The sequence below is a fragment of the Diospyros lotus genome, chromosome 1 (assembly GCF_014633365.1).
Source record: "Diospyros lotus cultivar Yz01 chromosome 1, ASM1463336v1, whole genome shotgun sequence".
NCBI classification, from domain to species: domain Eukaryota; kingdom Viridiplantae; phylum Streptophyta; class Magnoliopsida; order Ericales; family Ebenaceae; genus Diospyros; species Diospyros lotus.
The window spans coordinates 25293333-25317718 of record NC_068338.1 but is presented as its reverse complement, the minus strand read 5'-3'; the positions used below and the strand labels follow the sequence as shown (position 1 = coordinate 25317718).

General features: G+C 36.0%; 1 protein-coding gene and 1 long non-coding RNA gene across 8 annotated transcripts; both read left to right on the top strand.

Moving 5' to 3' along the window:
- Positions 1-860: 860 nt before the first annotated feature.
- On the top strand, positions 861-3195 carry LOC127797589 (uncharacterized). Of its 2 annotated transcripts, none has more exons than XR_008022250.1 (2): positions 861-1163; positions 1468-3195. It is a non-coding gene; the product is annotated as an uncharacterized LOC127797589 (long non-coding RNA). The 2 variants fall into 2 exon arrangements; XR_008022249.1 differs by having other exon boundaries at positions 1163-1310.
- Positions 3196-11734: 8539 nt separating this feature from the next.
- On the top strand, positions 11735-24238 carry LOC127797560 (glucan endo-1,3-beta-glucosidase 14). 6 transcript variants are annotated; one of them, XM_052330604.1, is made up of 5 exons: positions 11735-11986; positions 12615-13639; positions 13810-13969; positions 14079-14152; positions 23928-24238. In XM_052330604.1, exons 1-3 carry the CDS (start codon positions 11926-11928, stop codon positions 13864-13866), a joined length of 1143 nt encoding a protein of 380 aa, XP_052186564.1. In that variant the 5' UTR covers positions 11735-11925; the 3' UTR covers positions 13867-13969; positions 14079-14152; positions 23928-24238. The 6 variants fall into 6 exon arrangements, with proteins under 6 accessions (XP_052186564.1, XP_052186574.1, XP_052186530.1 ...); XM_052330614.1 differs by lacking the exon at positions 23928-24238 and adding an exon at positions 19933-20398; XM_052330570.1 differs by lacking the exon at positions 14079-14152.
- The last annotated feature ends 148 nt before the right edge of the window (positions 24239-24386 follow it).

The following is a 24386-nucleotide window of genomic DNA, read 5'->3' as shown; positions in this document are numbered from 1 at the left end:
GACGTTTCTGATAGGAAACGGAAATGCGAAAATGGCATTTTTTTAAAAAAGTAGGAAACGGAAACGTGAGGTAAACTGTAAATTTAAAAAATATAGGGATTTTTTTATAAATATAATTTTTAATATAAAAAATAAAAATATTTAAATATAAATAATAAACATAAATTTTATAATGTATTAAAAATATATATAAAAATAGATATATATATAGAGACATATATATAATGATAAATATAATCACACACACATATATATCTCTGGATATATATATATCTTGCTGTTAACTTAACATATATATACTTACTGTAAACAAAAGAGGGGAAAAACATATTATTCACGCGACCGAATCATTAGAGAGTCAAATCTTCTTATAGCAATGCGTTTGGGGAGGGAGGAGGGTTCAGATGGAAGAAGAAATAACTGGGCAGCTCCCTGGAAGAAGAAGAAATAGCTTCCCAGCTCGTTGGAAACGCTTTTTCGGTTGGAAACCCGTTTCTGACTATGTTTTTAAAATCCGAAACGGCCCAAAATGTTTCAATAATTACACAAACGGCTCGAAAAATATTTCGGGCCATTTTTTCCTTTTCTGTTTCCGAAATGGGAAACGATTTGAAAATATCGAAACGACTCCTCCGCGCCGTTTTCGTGCTTCACAGCTTGAAACTTACCCCCCGCCCCCAAAAAAAAAAGAAAAAAAAAAGAGTAATTGGTGGATACCTAATTTAGTCACAATTAGACTAAATCCCAACATTTCAATGTAAAAAACCTCTCGCTACAATTTTGGCGGATGCCTAATTTAGGCGGGATCCAACAACAATCTCCATAGCCATACCTAATGTCAACTAACAACATTTGTAATCAATTATGTTTCATTGTCACGGCACCATTAAAAAGTTCTGCAAGACCCTTAAAATTCACTTATAGCTTCTTAATGGTCGTGCAATTGTTTTAACAATATAGAACATAGTGATCACATAACGTAAATATTAGCACTGTGAATTTTTATTGTAAAGCGATTTGAGTATAAAAGTGGTTTGCCATGCGGCGGCATCGAGCGTAGCGTAGAATTAGGGCATCTTCTCTATTCCCTCGGGCCATCTATAAGTAACGACCAGGGAGCAGAGCGGGAGCAACTCATTCTTCGCCCGCCGCCGGCTCTTTCTGTAAGATCCTTTGCATTTTTCCATTTAGCATTGAACGCATGGATTTGTGTTTTTCCTGCGACCTGTTGTGATGTTTGTCGTCTATTTAAATTCCTTTTCGGCTTCTCCTGCGATCGGATTGTCTTCGATCTTTGTTTGTTCCCGAAGGTACGATGCGAGTAGAATGAATGTCTGATGTTTGGCTCTGCTATATGTAAGAATGGTCGCTCGGTGGTTAATACCCTAAGTAATATGGTTTAGATTTTTTAATCATCTTTTATTGGAGGTTGCGGCTGGTCTAGTAAACAATCTAATTTCATGGTAGGTACTGAGAAGTTGCAACTAGGGTGGACACTGTATATTGTGGACTTGTAACACTTTTCTTAGGAATGAGGTAAGGGCGCTTTACAACCTTCTTGGGCATTGTATAGATACACATCCATCTTAGGCATTGGACGAGGTAAGTTTGGGATCGTTGTAGTAGTTGTGATACATGGAGACCAGATTGAAGAGCAGATAGCCACTTGCTTTGCTTCTTCTCAAAGTGCTCCAAAAGTTAGTGCCTTGTTGTCACAGGATTGGATGGTTAAGTTCCATTTTCCTTGCAAGCTCTATCAAGGCAACATGTTATTTACTATCCATTATATCTATTTGTTTTGCGTTGTGCTTTTATTATTAAGAGGCATGGTGGCAAAGGAGAGAAGATCCAATGTGGATTAACCTTAAGAGCTTCTAAATAATGAAATATTTGGAGAAATTAAGCTCTATTTGAAGTAGATAGGGACATAGGGCTTTATTTCCTATGGGTTATCATCAGGTAATGGCTCTCTTCCTAGCTTATGAAAGCTATTATTGAGAAGAAGAAGAAATTACAGAGGTATAGAGACAAGGAATTGGACAGTAAAGGAGAAAAGAAAGGGGAAGATAGACAAAATAGAAGCGGGTTGGGGGGGGGGGGGGGGAATCAAGCTTTTGCTTTTCTATACATGAAAAGGCTGTAATAATAAGTGGCTTCCAACCATCTTGATTGCATCAATTTTTTGCTGGGATTATTATTTAATGGAAAAGGTTGTGACTGCAAAGTCCATAATGAAGTCTTTCTAAGCAAAGTTTTGGAAAATAAGTTCAAAATTTCAGGGTTGTAAGCATTTATTATGCGTTTTAATACTGTTAGATGGCATCTCCAAGAGGTAATTTCTACTTGGTTTGTCCTGGCTCTAATGAATCTGGTGCTTTATTTGGTTAACAGAATTAATGGACATTTATCCACTTGGATAATTTTTCTTCAGGCACAAAGATTTAGGCATCAGTTATTGCGAATCCAATGCATCAATTTGAAAAACCATGGAGTCTAGATTGAAGAGCAGAGAGCTACTCCTTGCACTTGCATCACTCTTAACACTTATTTGTCACGTCTTTTCTGTTACTCTCACGCAGCACTTAGACAATCTATACCTCACCTAAAAAAGCCCCCTTTTTCCCCCCACTTGAGCTTAAAAGAAAGAGTTAAGAGAGCTTAGAGAAGAGAGAATATGAAAAGGCTGCTTTTCATGGCACTCGTGAACTCTTGGGTTGAAGTGTATTAATTGGAGCTCACCTAATTTATATTTGTCTGCCCTCACGATGGCTGGATAGATTTGAGCCGACAACTATTATTGATGGGAGATAATGTCCTGGCCTGCTTATTAACATCTACGGAAATCTTTGAAATATAAGTATCACCTGTTTGTAAGTTTAATTTTAAATTAATGCTTAGCACAATCTCTGCAATGTAGGTCTTTCTATCTGGTCTGTTGTATATAATTCATAGATGGATTACACTTTAGTTAAAGGGACTAAGAGATCTCCATCCTGTGGAAACGACAAACATGCAAAAAATGCTGTGTTTGTGAGGCCTCTTCGCAAAATATGGAGCCTCGAGTGAAGGGCAGAGAGCTACTAGCTTGCGCTTCTCATACTGCTCCAAACATTCACATGCCTAGTTGTTTTAAAGATGGATGATTAAGTTTCATTTTTATTCTAATTCTAACTAGGCAACATGATAATGGGGTTGTTCTTGTTTCCGCCCTATTGTATCTTTTGCTTTAAGGAGTTAGGTAGCAGTATTTGTTATTGAACCTCCATCATTACCACTATGGAAACCACCTTTTTTGTTGGTACTTTCCACAAAGTCGACCTCTTTGTGCCTTCCATACTGCGTTTCCTTGCTTTAGACTTTTTCTATAATCCAATGATGAACCACCCAATCAAGGCCATGGTCTACCCCAGCAGTGCCTGAAATGCTGCATGTTCTGTCAGTCTTAACATTGTGCCAATCCAGGCTCCCTTTTTTTCAATTAAATTTTCTTTTTGAGTAAGAAGTCCAAAAATTTCACGTTGGTTGAGTATTCCCCTGAATGCTTTTAGTGTTAAGGTATTTCTTCTATTTACGGTCATTCTAAAGCTTGGATAAGGGAGGAGATTTACGTTAGGTAGCAGCCAAGTGTAAAATTTCTTAGATTGTAAATCATGAACTATGAGAAGTCTAAAGGTTGTAAACCAATTGGATTTGCTTGAACTTTGGTTGCTTTTTAGGTGAAAATTTCAACTTTGGTTGCTTTTTAGGTGAAAATTTCAAACATTCCACGGGAAAGTTTGTGTGATCCCCTTTAACATATTTAGTAATAAAGATATTTTCTCTTGTTATCAAAATATAATAATAAATTTATTTGATTTAAAACGTTGTCATTAAACTATCTGACCTTGTAAGAGAATAAATAGTACGACAGTATAGGAAAGTTCTCATGCAAACACTTCAATGCTTAAATTGCTAAATACTTGAAGATTATATTCACACTAATATCAAATATGTACATTTTATGTAATGAGATTCTGCTTATTTATAAAAGAACATGGAGTAATTCTAAATCTTTCGGGATTGGGATTACTTAAAATGATGTTTATCTTAATATTTCAAGGTCTTTTCAGAATTAGAGCTCTTTATGGATTATTACAGTTGGTTGAGTCGCTTCTTACAATTCTTGGTTCAAATGGTTGGATTTTTCCAACTAGTTTTTAATAGTTGAATCGAGTGGTTTGGTTCTCAAAACAATGCTTCTTATTTAAGAAAAGTAAGAAAAGGGATAATTTAAGAAACGCACCTGAAATTTTTTATAACATACACTTTTAATTAAACTTTCTATCAACTTTACATAAATGTATCTATAAATTTTTAAACTTAACCAAATAATCAAAACCTAAGATCTAAATTTTCATTAAGAAAAATTTCAAAACGTTGTTGATACACTTTTTAAAAGTTAATAAAAGTGTTAATAAAGTTATAAGTCTAAAAGAAATCATTAAGAGAGTGTTTGATTGTATATATTTACCATAGAAAATGTGTAATTATTATAATATTTTCTATAGAAACAATTAAACACTCTTAATTTTTCTATGGGGAAATGTATATGGTACAAGCATTTAAAAGATTCTTTCTATGGAATTCATTTTCTAAGGGGGTGGGGTGGTTTTTGTTTTCTAGGCAAATAGTTTTTAGAATTAAATTCTAGGTAATGCAATCAAACACATCCTAAAAGTTTTAGATTTTAAAAAGTTAACAACGATGAACAATTTTAGATATGTAAAACCTGTCAAATTAATTTTTTTGGGGGGATTTGCAATGGACACTTTTATTTACATTTGAAAATTGTACTAACTATTTTTATAAATTTTTTTTCCCATAAAGATCTAGACCTTAAGAATGTTTCTTTTAGATTTAAAATGTTATAGGTATGAACTATAAAGTTACAAGGAGTTTAATGAAAATTGTATATCCTTGAAGTATGTTTATGTAATTATTCAAAAAAAGAAAAAGAAAGATGACACTTCCTTGGTACCTTTAGTACAATGTTAGACAGAGTAAGCTGCATGTGAAGCAATGGTGGTTAGACCATGGCTCTTATAAGGTTTCATCATTGGGTTTATAGAAAAAGTCTCGAGCAATGAAGGTAGCACAAATGTAAGGGTTCTTCAACCCACAGTTCCATTGGCTGAGTTTATTTAGGAATTTGGGTAGATTTCATTATCCTTGTACACTGGTCTTGTACTGTTTGAATTGAGGCTTGGTTCCCCCAAACATGGACTAGAAGCAATACCCATGATGGTAAGAGTTCTTAGGAAATCCTAGTTGGTTGGAATCTATTTGCCCAGTGGCCCAGAAATCAGGTGCACTAGCTAAGTACAAAGAAATTTGTGTGAACTCACCCCGAAGAAGGTTTGAACGTTGGTTGTAGAGGCTGTTATAACCTCTTACTACTAGGTTAACTCTCGAGAGTTGAGAGAATTCTTAAATTTATGATTTATAGCACTGCCTGAGCAGGAAACTGAAACAAAAACTTTAGGGCAAGTAAGATATAGGAGCTCCAATCCAGAGAGAGAGAGAAAGAGCTAGGAGCATCATCAAAAAATAGTAGCGCATGCAAAATGACAAAAATGGTTTGGGATGAACGAGAAAATTAATATAAATCTCACCAATTTTTTTTTTATACATATGCGTCTCTATCGCACTAGCCCTTTCATTTTTGCCTTTGGGCCAGGGTTGAAAGACTGCACATTAGGCGCCCAAAAGGCACACCTTTTGGGCCCAAAACAAAGGCAAATTATGGTCAAACACTTGAACAGACCCAAACCTTTTGGGCCCAAACAAAGGCAAATTATGGTCAAACACTTAAACAGAGAGGGAGGGGGGGGGGGGGGGGAGGACCCCACCAAAGAGGAATAAGAATAAAGTACCCACCCGACTTTCCATGGGCCTTCCAAAAGGTTTAGATTCAAAGCTATCTGAAATGATCTTTACATGTTTCTTTTTTGTTGATTAGAATAATTAGCTTTAGCTATAAATCTAGTGAAGGCATTGTCTTGGAAAGTGGTTTCTGGGGACTGGACCTTTTTGCTTGGTTTTTCAGTAAATCAGGTCCTACTTGATCTGGCTTTTTGTGCTTTCTTATTCTTGTTTGTGCCGTTTCTATAATCAAAATTGTTAAATATATCTTTGTTTTAATATGATTTTTATTTTTGTATGATCATAACTTCCAGAAATAGTTAAATTCCTGAAAATGGGCCAAAACTCCTCATTGGAAATTGGCGCAGATCGAAGCGTAAATATATGAATTCAACACAAATTTGAGAAAACCCCTTTCTTAATGGTATGAAAAAACTCTAATAATAATCAATCAAGTCTTAATAATACAAAAAAATAGCTTAAATAGTCCCAAATCTCAAGCCTAAAATGAAAAAAAGACAAAAAATAAGCCTTAATTAATAAGCCTCCCTCCTTTTTTGTTGTGATCCCAATGGTCCAAGAATGAGGCAGCAATCTCATCTTTCACCAGAAATTATTCCAGAAAGGACCCATTTTGCCGGAGTGATCATTTGGACCATTTTAGGGCCTAAGAGGAAGGGAATTTTCCTAAGGATTAATCATCCCTCCCCCAAACAAAGCTTGACAACCAATAAATCATCATTAAGGGATTGACAGAGGAATGATTGGACCATAGCATAAGTGCCTTCAACTTGAAGTCAATTGAATTTGAACCCATTTCCTTGACCTCAATGAATTGCACCTTTCTTTTTCTTGTTGCCTTTACCCATCTCCATTAGTGAGAAAAGAAAAAAGTACCATTATTAGGGTCCCTTTGATAGCTCACAATTCTCACCTGTACATGATTCAAACGTTGATAATTATTCTTGTTTTATATGCAATTAGTGAGTGTATATATCAAGGGATTTGTTTAAAGTCTACATTAGTTTAAGGGCATTCTCAGTAGAGGCGAGAAAATATGCGCAATTTGCCTACCTACCAGACAGTGTCCTAAGCTTGCTGACTTGTAATATTCAGTTGATGTCCCTGTTTATTAATTAGTAACTTTGTATTTGATTCATTGTTCATACAAGCGAATGCATAATTGGATTGAAAAAATGGAGATGAAGATGGTATTGCAATTTGCAACCCACCCTTCTTTTGGTTATTATTTTTTGGGGTTGAGTAAAGCGTGTTCTAAACTCTAAAGCATGTCCTACTGAGCAGAACTTTACAAAACACGGTTCATTAACAATGAAGTATGTATGGCCCTACCAACCGGCCAAGTGTCGTTACTTTCCCGCAATATCTTAGCATTTTCTGCAAAGGAATAGAAATTCACAACTGATTTCTTCTTGTGTCCAACCAAGCGTCCAGCTATCCCACTCTCTCTTTCTTTAGCATTATGCTGCATGCACTTTCCTTTGCTCATCAAATCTTTTGAGTTGTTTAATAATGCTATAAACAGCCAGATTTTTGCTTCATTATAATGTCAAACTCATTCTCTTTTAGAAAAAAGAATTTTGAGTATTCTAAATCCGACCTTTTCTCGTGGCCTTTCTACGTAGCCCCTTTTTAATTCTCTTCTTGTTATGGTATTTCAGTTTAGAGGTTATTTAGTTAAAATAATACCTCATGCTAGACTCCAATAGCAATATCAGAAACCGCCTCAAGCAAGCGGGTGAACATGTGATCTTTATAACATGTCAATACGAGGAGCATCACCGCCAACCTTTTGAAATGGATTATTGTAAGGGATGGCAATGGAATCTACATTTTCATGTAGTCCTAAAACTCATTTTGTAAAATTGAGTTTAGGTTAAAAAAGAAAACTCACCTCGGAGTTATTTTTGGGGGTAATTCTAAAATAAAAAAAAAAAAAAAACATTTTTGCTATATCATATGTCAAATTACACTTAACATTCCAGCTCCCTCCTCCTAGTTGTGTTTGCGCGTCTATATAACCGAATCTCTTTTTCGCTTTCAGTGAAACTTCTTTGATTTTCATACAAGGCTGCAGGCTCAGCCTGCTGCATCCACTCTTCTTCTTGTGGGGGCTCCTTTTTGTCCTTTTTATACTTTGAGAGCTTCCTCCTCTTGTCTATCCCAGCTGCTTCCTACTTCTCTCTTTATTTCATCCAAAATCCAAACTACTACTTCATGTCTCTCCCTTTTCTTTCTGATCTCCTTTTTTCTTTTGATTCTTTTAATTTCAATAAGAATTTTATTGAATATTGGTACCCATTATATCCATTATTGAATGGAGACAAAAATGGAGAGAGATTAAACAAAATACTTATTAAGAGAAGGAACAAGGGGAGTCCCTTGTCCAAATCCTTCTTTCCGTGGCTATCCCTATGGATAGATAGGGCTGTAAATGAATTGAATTGCTTGTGAGTGACTTGAAACTTGACTTAATTTAGATTTTTTTTAATCTTATCTATTTAGGTAAATAAATAAATTTGAGCTTAAATTTTTAAGCTTCGATTGGTAAATGAGTCTAGCGTAAACAAATTGAATTGCTTGTGTCTTTATTTTGTCCCGTGACAATCATGCATTTGTAATTTACCGGGCAACTACAGAAATTGACAAAGGAAGCAAAAAAAGCAAAACAGAAGCAAACAACTTCTTCTGCAATTTTAATCTCTTCACTTCACATGTAATTTCACCGCCTCACCCCCACCACATCTGCTTCTCCAATTGCTACCCACATGTGTGCTTCTCCAATTGCTACCCACATGGAATGCAATTGGAAAGGCTGAGGTGACACTGGGACTTGATTGGTGACCACTGAGAGTTGACTATTGTAGTAGTCAACTACCACCAGTAGGGAGTCGACTGTTTTGCTTCAACAAGTTAATATTTGACCCGCCACATCATTAACACTTAATGACATAACCAAAATACATCGGGTGCATAATATTGATACTAAACGTAACACTATATGGTGTGTGATTTTTTAGATTCATTGTCCGCCAGCAAACAAAAAGTACCAAAACCCATTTCAATACCGGTCAATACCTTGACCTATCATAAGAATATCTTTATATCTCGATGATGATATGAGAGGTCTTAGATAACGTCTAGTAATGGTCCAAGACAATATATGTGACAATGGAGTTTCACTTTAAATGAATATATTACAGTTGACGATTACTGTGTGTTATAATCATTCTATCACTTAACATTCCGATTGAGTGAGAGCCATGAAGTGAGAAACTTATAGACTCAGTAATTATGTGTTTGATCTCGTCAATGTGACTAGATAACACTTTAAGAAATTTTTTTTTCTGATAATCAATCTGCCCTAACTGAAGACTATCCTGTCACACTAACAGTAGATTACATAAGATCTTTATCCCATCAATTACGACGAGGGTGATAAATCTTATTCCTAACACTTGTCTTCATATACCAGTAATATGAAATCATATAGATGAACCTCTCCAACTCGTAATTAGATAATTTGACTTATTAACAAATCCCGTACACTAATATACAAAAAAATCGTGTCAGTTTAAGTATAAGAATCAATTACACTATTACAACTAGGTGACATGACCATTATTTACAATGTCATGTGGTCAGTCATCAAAATTACATTAAGTGTGTTATCCCTAACAACCACCCACAGATTTACTAGAGACATCCCCATATCATATGACATGTGACACATCATCTTTCCATTAATATCACATATTGAACAAAGTAGTAAACATTGTACTAATCCATACTTCACTGATCAGAGTTCATATCTGATTAATTTAAGGATCAAGAATAATTTAAGAAGTCGTGTTACTAGAGAATTCGATTACACAATATCAATATCTTAAGAATAAGATTCTCAAATAGAAGATCCAATAACTCATTCATATAACAAACTAGAGAGTTTATAAATAATGATAAACATGCTTTTTAATTAATAGATACAAAGATATAATAAATGTATTAATTACAATTCTGTTAGATGTCATTCAAATTTAATATTAGAGTACACAACACTAACAAAAATTACAAAAAAAAAGAAAACTAAACAAGGGTATGGCAAATTGTTCACGAGAACCCGTAATGGGTTTCAATTAGTGATTTATGTTTGTCTGTTTAAACTCACTATTCTAGGTTTTGATCTACAAAACCCTAAATAGTCAATTCTAAATCTAGGCTTTCTAAGGAAGAATAAGGAGTTTTAGTGAGGTTTCATCAAACCATCAATTTCAATAGGGCTTTACCAAAAATTCCATTATCACTGATGAGGTTTTTGGTGAAACCTAACGGTCCGAATTAATAGGTGTCATTGGAAACCTAACTTTGTGGGGTTTCTCCAAAAACTCGATCATGCAAGGTTGAGTTTTTAGTGTAATAGGCTTCACTAAAAATCTATTGGGAGAGAGAGAGAGAGAAATAGTTGGGCATCGTCATTGTTAAACCTACAACAGAAAGTAATAAAAGGAACAAAGTTGAGAGAGATCGAACTAGTGGTTACTGGGTTATACTGTTTGCAAATTGTTGGAGATGAAAAAAGAAAATGATTATAAAGATCATTGGAATTAGAAAGAGGAGAGAAGGGGCACGGGAAGAGGAGGGGGAGAGAGAGGAGTTTATATACAATTAATTTTAATGTTTCATTAAGAGAGATCAGTGTTATTTTTGAAAACACATGGGTGATTGGTGCAACTTAAGCAAACTTGGGATTATTGTGTAAAATTTACTTTATTATGTTTATCATTGGAACTTCAAATTTAAATGTATATATTATTAAAATACATACCTTTTATGCATTATACATAAATGAGTTTAAAATGGATCTTAAATTTATGTCATAAAAATGTATTTAAAATTGGTTTAATATAAATAAACTTGAGCTTAAACTCATTAAAACTATAAACAAACAAGCAATGAATCCTAATTTTGAACTCAAACTCAAAACTTAAATAAGATTTCAAAACAAATGAACTTTAACCTTTCTTTACGTACTCGACTCTCAGCCTAGCCTTGGGGGACAAGAAAGAAGGGGGCAAGGACAAAAGAGCGAGGCTAAAAAAGTGAAGCCAAAGGTGGATGGATGACGCGGTCTCTGGCTGAGCTGGTGCCGGCTCTCCCTCCGTCCACCGACTCGTTCTGGCAACGAGGCGGGCGGTGCAGCATCGCAATCGGTGCTGGCTCGTTAACGCGATGCACGTGGTCCCTTACTTGGATTCGCGTCACCATCTCCCTTATGCTACTATCATTTTCTTATTTTTTATTCTTTTATTTTCTCTTATTTATGAAGGTTGTGTCTGGCTCTGAATTTGATAAGGCCGAGTGGGAAAGAGAAAAAAGTGTTAACATTTTTTACTGCCGTTTTCTTGGAATCTACGATAAGGCTACTTAAGACTAACTCATGCCAGTCCAACTATTTTAATTCAATTTTTGATAATTGATGGAAAAATGTAAAATGCATAAATATCGTGATAAAAATAATAATGCGCTTCCTGTCCCGACAAAAAAATAAGAATCGTTTAGTTATACGTAAAGGCAAATGGTTGAAATATGTTTTGACGATAAGAATATCAGTCAATTAAATCATGCTCAAAATAACGTTAATTTGTTAATTTTTTAAGTCAAGTGTTATAAAATTGATTTTAGAAAAATAAAATAATAAGGTTCTAAATGAATGGTTAGGGAGTCGTATGGTATACGTAACAAGAATTTTACGAAATGTATTTATATATTATTATTAAATAAGTAAATAAAGTATAAAAACCGGGGAAGTTCAGCAGAAAGAGACGGCGGGGAAGCAGTAGTGAGGTGAATAAAGATGCGGCCGTACAGAAGAGCCTGCACAAACGCGTTGCATGTGATATATAGATATATAGATTGAACTGAGCCTGAGCGGCGGGGGACTCATATATAAGCGGAAGGGGCGCTTCTCGGAAAGCAAAGCGGCGTCGTATCGGCGGAGAAGCAATGGCTACGACGAAGCTCTCTGCTCTCTTCTCTTCGCTCCTTTTGCTTCTCTCTCTTTCTGGTTCGTTTCCACAACTCATCAATTCTTGTTGATTCGCTTCTCCTTTCTCCCTTTCTTGAAAGAGAAACGAATTTAGGAAGGAACTTTTTGAATCTCTGTGAGTTGCGAGGAGATGTAAATTGAAGTAACGCTGTTTCGCCTTTTAGTTTTCTTAATCGAGTCTCCGGCAATGAGTTGTGAGAGAGATTTAGTGGCTTGATTAGTTTTCTTTTGCAGAATATTCTAGCAGTTAATAGATCAAGTGAGAGGAAAATGTTTTAGTAGTTATGCTTGTCTCGAAATGGAAGATTAGTAGTCTTAAGCCGTCTTGTGTTGAGATGCGAAAGATTCAGTGTTTCGATTTCTTTTCTTCTGCAGCATATTCTTGGGAGTTAGTAGTATGATTCTCTCTATTCCAATTCTTTGATATCTCATTGTCAGAGACAATGAAAGTGAAGTTTCGATTTATAGAGTGGTTTGAGCCCTAGTTCCGGATTTTAATTGCATCTTACTTTACCGCAGGTCTGGTTTGCCTAGTTTTTGAGTACTGATCTGTGTATTCTGTTTTCTCCTATAAATTTTGGTGCATCTTAGATTTCTTTTTCTTGAACTCATTCTTGAGGTTTTCCGCTTTGTTGGTTGGATTCAGCTGTTCAAGTCCTCGGCCTTGGGATTGGAATTAACTATGGGCAGATTGCGAACAACCTTCCTTCACCGTCCCGTGTTTCCTTCCTCCTCAGATCTCTCAACATCACCAGAGTGAAGCTTTATGATGCTGATCCGAAGGTGTTGAGTGCGTTTGCCAATTCAGATGTTGAATTTGTCATTGGGCTTGGGAATGAGTATCTCTTAAATATGACCGACCCCATCAAAGCTCAGAATTGGATTCAACAGCGTGTTCAGCCTTTCATTAGCTCGACCAAGATTACCTGCATCACTGTGGGAAACGAGATCCTATCAGGCAATGATACTCAGTTGATATCTCATCTTCTCCCAGCAATGCGAACTGTTTATGGCGCTCTCGTGAATCTTGGGTTAAGCAAACAGTTATATGTGACGACTGCCCATTCCCTTGCCATCTTAAGTAATTCATTCCCTCCTTCCTCGGGAGCATTTCGACAAGATCTTGCTGAATACATTCATCCCATCCTTGATTTTCATGCTCAAGTCAACTCACCATTTCTCATAAATGCGTATCCATATTTTGCATACAAAGATAACCCAAACGAGGTTCCATTGGATTATGTCCTTTTTCAGCCTAACTCAGGGACAACCGATCCTAATACGAACTTGAATTATGATAATATGTTGTATGCACAAATTGATGCTATTTATTCAGCAATCAAAGCAATGGGGCACACAAATGTTGATGTCAAGATCTCTGAAACCGGTTGGCCTTCTAAAGGGGATCCCAATGAAGCTGGAGCCACACTACAGAACGCAGAGATATATAATGGTAATTTGCTGCGTCGGATACAACAGAATCAAGGTACTCCGGCAAAACCGTCAGTGCCAATTGACATATATGTTTTTGCACTTTTCAACGAGAATCTAAAGCCAGGTCCGGCATCAGAAAGGAACTATGGGCTGTACTATCCTGATGGTACCCCTGTTTACGACATTGGATTGCAGGGTTTCCTTCCAGAGATTTACTCGGCTTCTTCCAAGATAAATGTAAGAAACTTGTTACTTTTTTTGGCATAGATGCCCTTTATGGTCTTTGTTTTTATTTTTTTAGTGATGTTTGATCTTGTAGATTGAAGTCTTCACTTTATAGTGGAATAACTGATTTAATGAAGCAAACAATATATCTAATGTTTGTCTTCTAAATGCTTTTTTTGCAGGCCTTGTCAATTTCAAGTATTCTGGTTTTAGCATTAGCATGCTTTATATATTCTTGAAAGTAGAAAAAATTTGTTGACAACAAATTGAGGAAATTATGGAGAAAAAGGGTCTTGGCTATCTTGATATTTCTCCCAGTAGTTCAAAGGGGAAATTTCAAAGGTGAGAAATTCAATTCTCTTTTTTCTTTTACTTTTTTTCTTAGTCCAACACAGGGATTGTTTGGCATATGCACCTTCCATGCCATTATATGTCCATGTTTTCACGCTAGAAATCCGATCTCCCAATTAAGAGGAAAAGGCCAGGGCTTGTCGCTATCATTGATATTTCTTGGTATGGTTCAAGGTAAGATTTCAAAGATTAGAAGTTCAATTCCCCTTTTCCTCTTCTTTTTGTTTTTTTTTTTTTCTAAGTTAAAAGCAGAGGCTAATTCTTCACGGGCTCCCTAGCTATAGTTCCTTCAATCTTTTCAGATTAGAAGTGTAATTTTCAGCTTGGTGGAGGTATACCCATCTAGATGGGTCACTAGGATCTTTATTCCTTGTCTTGATGAGCTTTCAGAAAAATTAGAACTCTCTTATAAAATCCAGTGTTTAGGATTTTGGTTTGCCTGAGCCTTTCATATACCTGGTATCTTACAGGTAGTAGTATTTGTATAATTTTATGGCAATCATGCAGGTAATATGTGTACCCTTGATGAATTGATTAGATATATCGTGTAATGTTGAAATATTCCAATTTTAGGAAGACCTCTTTTCATTTTTTTTTTTATTTAACATATTGTAGTGGTTTCCGTTCTCCTTATCTCCAGCTTGCAATCATGCATTTGAATCTTACTTTAAATAAAATTCTCCTTGTCTTCTACAACACAAAAGTCCATCTTGGCTTCTATCAGGCAGGGAAGCCACCATCTGAGTCCCATCTTTCGGCAGGCCCTTATCCTACATTTCTTATTAATTTCCATAGTTGAAAGTTCATCAAATTTGCCTTTCATTCCGAGGCCTACTTTTAAAGATGGTGCCGTTATCATCTTCATCTATTTTTCTCTATTCCCAAAAGCATCTCCCCATAATTTTTGTTGTTGTTATTTCTTGTCAACCTCAAGCTTACATTCATAAATCACATCTCTAAATTGGTGGGGCTCCTGAAATATGGACCATGTCTGTGTCTGCTTCCTTGCCTTTGAATCCATGCTATCGGCTTCTACTGTTGCCTGACCTCAGAAAGTTGAAAAAGACCCGCTTGGATGTCAAATTTTTCTTGTTGATAATATCGTTCTCTTTCAAAAATTAGCGTACAGAATCCCCTTTTCTGTTGTGTGAAAAATGCTATTAAACACGCAACATCAACTGATGCTTTTGCCACAAATTTAAGTTTGTGCATTTCAACATCTTGGGGCCCATGACCTTGTTGTCATTGCATTCATACATCAGCATGGGCAAATAAGATAAGATTGACAGATATTGATGAATCCACAATCAAAGTTCATAATGTGACCGCCTAGCCACTGCCTAATTTCATCTCCAGTTGGTAAAACAACCTATATTTGTAGGTCTGCTGAGTTTGTTGAAAGCATTCACGTCCTGCTTCCAACTTCATGTCAATGTGAACTATTTTTTCTTTAAGTTGCTCTCTGTAATTAAAGCTTTAGAAACAGCCATTTTGCATATAAAATAAGGGTAATAATGCATATAAAGAGAATTCTCTCCACCCTCCCAAGATAAAATGACTTGTGTTATCATAAATGACCCTTTATGCATGTAAAGTAGGTTATCATAAATGCATTCAAGGAACGTTAAATGAAGTCAAGTTAAACAGATCTACATTTGTTCATAGTATGGATGTCAAGTGTGTTGGACCACTGCCCTGTCAACTTGGGCTATGCTGGGCCGAGAACTTATCAGATCTCCGATCTGACAAGGGAGAATCCTTGGTGTTCCAAGAAGAAAGAATAGAGAATTTAGGGGGAAGAGGGGGGGGGGGGTGTAAGAGAATTTATAAATGAGAGGGAAGAAAGTTTGGAGGGAAATTAATTTCCAATTCAATCATCATGTGGACTTAGGCGTAGATCAGTGTAATATTTACTGATCTATGTCCGAATTTGGGTGCCAAAAAATGATTAACCCTTAGTCCACTTGGCATTTTTACCCTTCACACTTGTCATGTGCATACTGGAACATTTCTCCAGCTATGACTGAACGCAACTTATTTTCTAACAAAGGTAATAATATCTAACTAGGCCAAACAACCTATTAGCCTACTAATGTAACAATCCCCTCTCCTTAAAGCATTTCCTGTCCCCATGAAATGTGTAGCAAGCTAGTTGAATTGGGAAATTGTTTAAGTAGATCTGGTAGATATTTTCATGTGTTGTTGTCCTCATAGAGTGAGGACCATTTAACCAACACTTGTGTGATTGGAGCACCCTGTCTGCATATCACCCATTTGTGCTCCAATGGCTTTCTTGAGAAGGGAAACGTGAAATATGGAATGAATATGTGTTTCTTTTGGCAATTGCAATTTGTATGCCACAACACTCATCTTCTCCAACATGGTGAATGACGCATAGTATTTAGGACTTAGCTTAGATAAGGGTTAGTGGCTCAATGACTTGAGATGTTGTGGGCTCAGCTTTAAGTAGACATTCTCCCCAACTAAAAAGTTTCGCTCACTTCTTCTTTGATTAGCTATTTGTTTCATCATGTTTTGATCTTTAGCCAACTCTCATTTCACCATCTTGATTGCGTCTTGTCTTTGTTGTAAATAGGTCTCCACTGCAATTATTGTAGATTGCCTCCAATGGCCGGTAACAACTGTGGTTTGTATTCATAGAGAGCCTCAAATGAGGTCAATTTGATTGACCTATTAAAGCTCAAATTATACCACCACTAAACTATTGCTAACCACTTATGCCACCCTCGAGGCTGTAGAAAGCTAAAGCACCTTAAGTAGGCTTCCAAACATTGATTCACTATTTCTGATTAACCGTTAGTTTTAGGGTGATATGCGGTAGACATGAATGGCTTGGTGCTTAGGAATTTCATCAATTCTCTCTAAAATATGCTAGTGAATATCTTGTCCCTGTTTGAGACTATAGACTGAGAGGTTATGTGCAGTTTCACTATATTATCCATGAAAGTTCTAGCTATTTCTTGTGTTGTAAATGGGTGAGATAGGCTAATGAAATGGTTGAACTTGGAGAACCTGTCAACCACCACCATTATGCATTCTTTTCCTTTTACCTTGGAAGTCCTTTTATGAAATCCATGGTTAGATGGGCCCATGCTTGGTCGGGAACAACCAAGGGTTGAAGTAAACTTGGATGGGCTATTGTTTCATGTTTGCATCTACTCTACACATCACAACCTAACACGTAATCCCATACATATTTTTTAAGTTTAGGCCAGAAGAATACCTACTACACCTTGCGGTAAGTATTTTGAATCCCTAAATGGCCTCCTATAGGGGACTCATGTAGTGTCTGTAATATTCTGCCTTTCAACTCCTCATTATCCTTGTTCACCAGCCGACATTTGTACCTTATCACCCCATTGTTGAATGAGTAATTCGGCCTGCTCTTAGCATCCATACTTAGTTGTTCCAATAATCCCTTGATCCACTCTCCTTGGTAACTATTTGTAACTTCCTGGACCCAATCCGGCACTACTGTTGATATGGTTGCACTTTCCCCTTCCTCCTGGCACCGTGACAAGGAGTCAACTACTACATTTTCCTTTGCTCTCCTGAACTAAATTACATAGTCTATTCCCATGAGTTTGCTCATATATTTTTTTTATAGTTGGGTGTGTAATCTCTGCTGCATTAAGAACTCCAGGCTTTCATGATCTATCCAGACAATAAACATTCCTCCTTCGAAGTAGTGTCACTACTTCTTTACTGCCACGAGGGCTGCCATCAATTCTTTCTCATAAATACTGAGGCCTTTGTGCCTTGGGGCTAGGGATTGGCTTAAGAAAGCTAGAGGCCTATCTTCTTGTGAAAGAACTGGCCATATACCATAGTTGCTAGCATTGGTCTCTAGTACGAATGGTTTGTTAAAATTAGGCAAACCTAGTACGGACACTTTACTAAGTGCTTTCTTCAGCTGCTCAAAGGCTTCATCAACTTTGGGGTTCCACTTGAAGTCTTCTTTCTTCACAAACGTTCGGTAATCACTGGTGAGCCCTAGGAACCCTATTAGTGCCTTGCTACAGGTGGGTTTCGACCACGTTACCATAGCTTCAATTTTCTTGGGATTAGTGCCCACCCCAGCTCATGAAATCACATGTCCAAGATATTCCACATGTTTTTGTGCAAAAGCGCACTTTGACTGCCTGATGTACAATTGGTTGAATCTCAAGGTCTCAAATGTAGCCCTAAGATAGTTTATGTGTTGATCAAAGGAAAGGTTATAGACTAGAATGTTGTCAAAGAAGACCAATATAAATTTTTTGAGGTAGAATTCAAAAATTTGATTCATGAGAGCTTGGAATGTGACTTTTTTGAGGTAGAATTCAAAAATTTGATTCATGAGAGTTTGGAATGTGACTAGAGCGTTGATTAGGCCAAATGACATAATAATGAATTCAAAATGGCCATGGTAGGTCTTGAAAATTGTTTTGAATATATCTTTTGGATATATCATAATTTGATGATATTCTGACTAAATCAATTTCAATATCAAGTATTATTTTGTGAGAATGAAAATCAAATGAATTTCAAGTATCGAGATTTTAAAGTCATATTTTTCTAAGTTTGAAAGGTTAGCACCTTATAAGGAAACATGTATGAAAATGTTTTCTTTTTAAAAAACTATCTCTTGGTATTTTGATAGCTAGTATTCATTGTTGTTAAAACGATTTTTATTGAATTTTTCAATAAATAGAAGGTATGCATTTTGAGAGGTAAATTTGTTAGATCCCGAGTTTATACTAAGGGGGCGTTTGGTACGGGAGAAGTTTTTAAATTCCTGGTATTCATGATTCTTGAGAATGTTCTTGAAAATCTTTGATTTTCAGGATTTATGCAATTCTATGTTTGAATAGATTTAAACATTCTCTGGAATGTTGAGTATTCTTTTCTAAGAATCTTACATTTCTATGTTTGGTTTAAATATAACATTATTGGGAATTTATGTTCTTTTTTTAAAATTACCCTTATTTAATTTTTTATTTAAAAATGATAAATTTCTTCTACTATATAAAATATTAGGACCCACAATATCTTTAGAAAATAAAAAATATTATTTTTTACACATTATGTACATGTATACATGTGTATGTATATATATATACATAATAATATATATGTTTGTTTGAATATTTACTTTAATATATATAATATATATAATATGTTTGTATGGGGTTATAAATAGGTAATGGGTGTTTTAGTCTTTTTGTTTGTTAAAAACATTTCCAAGTACATGGAAAACTTGGATTCCCAACCCCCTATGGAAATCTTTTTATGGAAAAGTTGCTTAAAAATCATTCTCGGGAATCCTATTTCTCAGGATTCTTTTTATAAAAAAGTTGTACCAAACATGAGAATACAGATTCTCAACCTAACATTCTTAGGAATCTTAAAATTTCTCATGTACCAAACGCTTTCTAAAATCAAAATTCTATTTTCTTATAGTTAAGGAATTTGATTTTTTGGATATTTTTATTGAATCCAAATAAATGGGTACTTTTTTATTTACATTTATTTAGTATAAGTAAATGGAAGGTAAATTATAAATTAAACAAAATGAAGACATTTACTTATACTAAATAAATGTAAATATGTGGTAATGTTTTGTATCAATCAAGTGTTCTTTTACATGTTATCAGTTTAGTGTTAAGTTTTTCCAAGCGAATAGTCGACTATGTATATATGCTCTGTCGACTATGCTTAAGAATAGTCGACTATGTATGGTTTTTGTCAACTATATTATGTTCTGTCGACTATCATGCAGGATCTATCGACTATGAATTTTCTTCTGTCGACTATCCTTGTGTATGATGATAGAAATCTTCTTCATATTTTTAATTTGTCGATTATGGGCATGGTTTCGTCGACTATGTCTTGTTTTGTTACTTGATTCTGTCGACTATCTATTATATTCTATCGACTATCTTTTTTCGCAGAAAGCTTCCAATGGCTAGTTTTTCAAATTTCAACGATAACAAACGGTTAGTTTTGAGCAAAGCTTTTGGAATGCGTATTTATACAACTCAAGGATGATCAAGAGAAGACTAATGAACAGGAATGAAATAATTTGAGCTTATTGGTATTCACATTTGTATTTATATTGATCGTACTGTATTTTTTTCTCTTCAAGACTTTGATATTAATTTGTATATATTCATTTCAAGTCTTGTTTCGTATTTTGAGAGATCTTATAATTAAGAGATTTATCTCTTAGATCTTCTCTTTATTACACTTCTTGTATTTCGTAGCTTGTGTAGCTACATGGCTTACTTGGTTTAAGTAAGAGGTTGTATTTCCTAATTTGTGTAGCTAGAGTGCCTATTTGTGTAAGTAGAATGTTTTAGTAAATTGATTCAAAATTCTTAGTGAGAGTTAAGGTAATGGATTAAGTTTGATTTAAACCGAATCACTATAAATCTTTTGTGACATTTATCTTTCTTGTTTTACATTTGTCATTTTATATGTTCTATGTTTTAAATCACTAAAACCTCAATTGAGTCAAAAAGATTTCAAATTCTATCAAGTTTGTAAATTATTCAATTCACCCCTCTTGGTGTATGTCATAGCACCTTTCGATCTAACACTTAGGTCTAGTTTAGAAAATATAGGTGTGTTCTTGAGCTCATCTAAAAGGTCCTCAATGATTGGTATTAGAAATTTGTCCTTGATGGTAATGGCATTGAGTTGCCGATAATTAATACAAAAACACCATGTATCATTTTTTTTTTCACCAAAAGGATGGATGAAGCAAATGGATTATGGCTAGATCTAATGATATCTTGATTCAACATTTCTTTCACAAATTTTTTAATCTCATATTTGAGCTTATGAGGGTAACAGTAGGACCTAATGTTCACTGGTTCAACATTAGGTTGAAGGGGTATTGTGTGGTCTAAGAATCTTTTTGAGGGGTTCTACAAAGAGGTCTTGGTATTCAACCAATAATGCAGCAAAATAAGCCAATTCATATACTTGTCAGGTGATAGTAGATGGCGAACTCCCAAGTGTAGGACCCCATTCCTTCCCTTCATCCATCTGCTCAACTGTTTCAATGGAAAATAGTTGAGCTACTTGGGACACCTTCCTTTTGATTAGTTGTTGTAATTTATTCCCTTCGTGTTCCCAATTCCATATTCCCCTACAGTACCACTATCATTCCTTCTTTATTTAGGGTCACCTCCATTTTGTTGAAATTGAAATTGATTGGACTGACACCCCTCATCCAATCAACCCCAAGCACAATGTGACACCCTTCTAACTTCAATAGCCTCAAATCGCCTAGTACTCTTCCCCTTGCATTTTCCACCAAAATCCCAAACATGTGGATTTGCTTATCATTCTGCTTCCATTGGCTACTGTTACTGATAGTGGTTGTGTGTTGGCTAATGGTCACTTCATCCTCTTGGTTGTACCCTCGTCAATGAAACTGTAGATACTTCCATTGTCTGTCAAGATTATGAGAATGTTATCCTTCACATTTCCCTCTACTTTGATAATCTTATTACTGGCCATTCCTTTGACTGCTTGTAAAGAAATAACTCCCTTTCCTTCTTCTTCATCTTCTTTTATCACGACCATCTCCTCTTCTTCTCTTTCCAGTAGAAGCAACTGCTTCTTGCATTGGTGCCTAATGGAGTATCTAACCCCACATTTAAAACATAATCTAGCAACCCTCATTTGCTCAATGAGCTTGTCCCTTTATTGTAAACTCATATTGGAGACTGAATTGGCCATATACCTCACCCCAATTCCTCTTCTGAAATTCTCCTTGTTCTGTATCCTCTCTCTTGATGGTGTCATTCCCGGGTTAACCCCTGTCATTTGGCCCCTTTGTTTCTTCATCAATGCTTCTACCATTAATTCTTGTAGCAAAGCATCCTCTACTGCTTCTTGCATTGATCTAGGCCTCATAATTTTTACCATGGATCTGAGATGATCGTTCAATCTACTGATGAAGCTCGATACAAAGTACTCCGCATTCATATAGGGATTCCTATTAAGTATGAGTGATTTTAGCTCTTCAAATTGAAGCTGGTACTCATGTACAGTCCCCATTTGTCTCAACTTATTGAACTCCTCTACAATGTCTACCATTCTCTACTCTCCAAATCTCTCACATATTCCCTTAGCAAACTCTTCCCAACTATAATTATCCCTCACTCTTGCCCATCCTTGGAATTGGACGTCGCTTATGTCATTCAGATATGCTATTGCCAGAGTAACCTTCTGGTCATCAGCCACTTGGTGAATATTGAACAATTTCTCGCACCACCGGGGCTTTGTCTCATCAAACATCGGTAATTCTAACTTAGGCACTGGAAAATTCGTATGATCATAATTCATCGGAGCCTCAACCCTTATGCCTATGACATTATCTCTAATAGCTACCAAATTTGTTCCCAATTTCACGAATTCAACTCCTCCATAGTGAACTAAAACGCGGCCTAGGCGGCTGCCTAGGCGTTAGGCAACCGTTGACCACCTCGATTATGGCCTAATAGGCCACCTTAGGCGCTGGCCCGACTAATTGGTACCAAGCGACGCCTAGGCGGCCTCTTAGCAGCGTGAATTGCTTGGTCGATTATAGCTGATTGTGGCCACGTGAACTGCCTAGCCGATTGTTTTTTTCCCTTCTCTCTCACTCACACCACTACTGACTGTCTATTGCAGAGTCGCCGTCGTCGTCGCCTCTCTTGTGCTCGCATGCCACCGTCGTCTCTTGTAGTTGCAGAGTTGCCGTCGCCGCTTTCCATTCCTATTACCCTTCTCGTTGCACGCCGCTGCCGCCCGTCGTGAATGGTGGACTCGCAACTGCAGCAACAAGCAGTAGCGCAAGTTTGTGTGCTTGCTATTGCAGCAAGCATCAAGCAGCAGGTTGCTGCAGCACTGAGCCTCGTCAGTTTAATATTTACTTGCACCCCAGTCGTCTCTTTGCTACAATAGCCTTTGTTAATATTTTAATATTTACAAGCAACAAGTGTTGTTACATCATTTATTTTAATATTTGTTAATGTATTAATAAAAAATAAAAAAAATTCTAAGCGACGCCTATTTGCCAGTTTGCTGCCCGATTAGCGCCTATCGCCTTTTAGAACATTGCTCCTCCATGACTCGTACCAATACTTGGCAGTATGGGGTCCAATCTTTCGTAAGATGGAAAATTAGGGGATAGCCGTGCTGGTGCCTGGTTAGCGAACATCATTGTGAATTGTTGCATCTGGTCTCGCACTATGTTGCTATGCTTTCGCATCTCCTTACTGATCTGGTCTCACATCTCCCCTCGTAGCCGATCTAAGACAGCTTCTAACTTCTTATCAACGGCAACTCTGATTATATCTTCCATCAATCCCACTCGAGTCTATACCTCTATCATCGTTGCAATTACTTGTTGTAACTGCATCTCTATCTGTTTCATCCACGTGCCATCGACCATTGCTCAAGATCATCGAAATTCATCAGTCAAGACTCTGCTTTGATACCAATTTGTTAGATTTCCAATCCAACAAGGTAAAATCCTTGGTGTTCCAAGAAAAAGAATAGAGAATTTAGGGGAAAGGGAAGAGAGTTTAGAGAAAAACTAATTTTCAATTCAATCATCATGTGGACTAAAGCGTAGATCAGTGTAATATATACTAATCTATATCCAAATTTGGGCGTCAAAAATGATTAACCCTTAGTCCACTTGGCCTTTATAATACCCTTCACACCTGTCACTGTCACGTTCGTGCTGGAACATTCCTCTAGTTATGCTTGAACGTTACTTATTTTCTAACAAATGCAACAATCTCTACCTAGGCCAAATAACCTACCAATGTAACAAACCCGATTAATTATTTTCATCTTGTTGGTGCATCTTGTTGACAAATTCTTCATCGATCTATGAATATTTCGATCTTGGAAACTAATTCTTTATTGTGTGCATTTGCTGCAGGGAGACACCATGGGAAATCATTCCATCATTTACCTTGTGTAATGGTGAAAAACTTTCCCCCAGACCAGGCATCGTCAGATCGACGAATTTTACGTTTTTAATCGGCTGTATCTACCATTGACAAGTTCAATTACTGTAGTTTTTCACTTACCGAGAACTCCTTGTGATGGAAATTCACGTAGAAAGTGTTTGGAAATAGTTCATATTGTCTGCCAATAAAGCAAAAAAGGTGTGGAGGGTTGAACTGTAATTAGGGGGAAAACTATTCTTTTTAATAACAAGCATCTAATAATGGACTTCATATTTTATTATTTCTTCTGCTGCCTTATTAAATATTGATTTGTGTAATTTAGTCATTGAAAAGATTTATAAATTGTTGAGCAAAAATTGCTCAAATCAACTTATTATGTATTTTGATATTTAATAAAATATAATTTTAATAAAAATATTTTTGATATA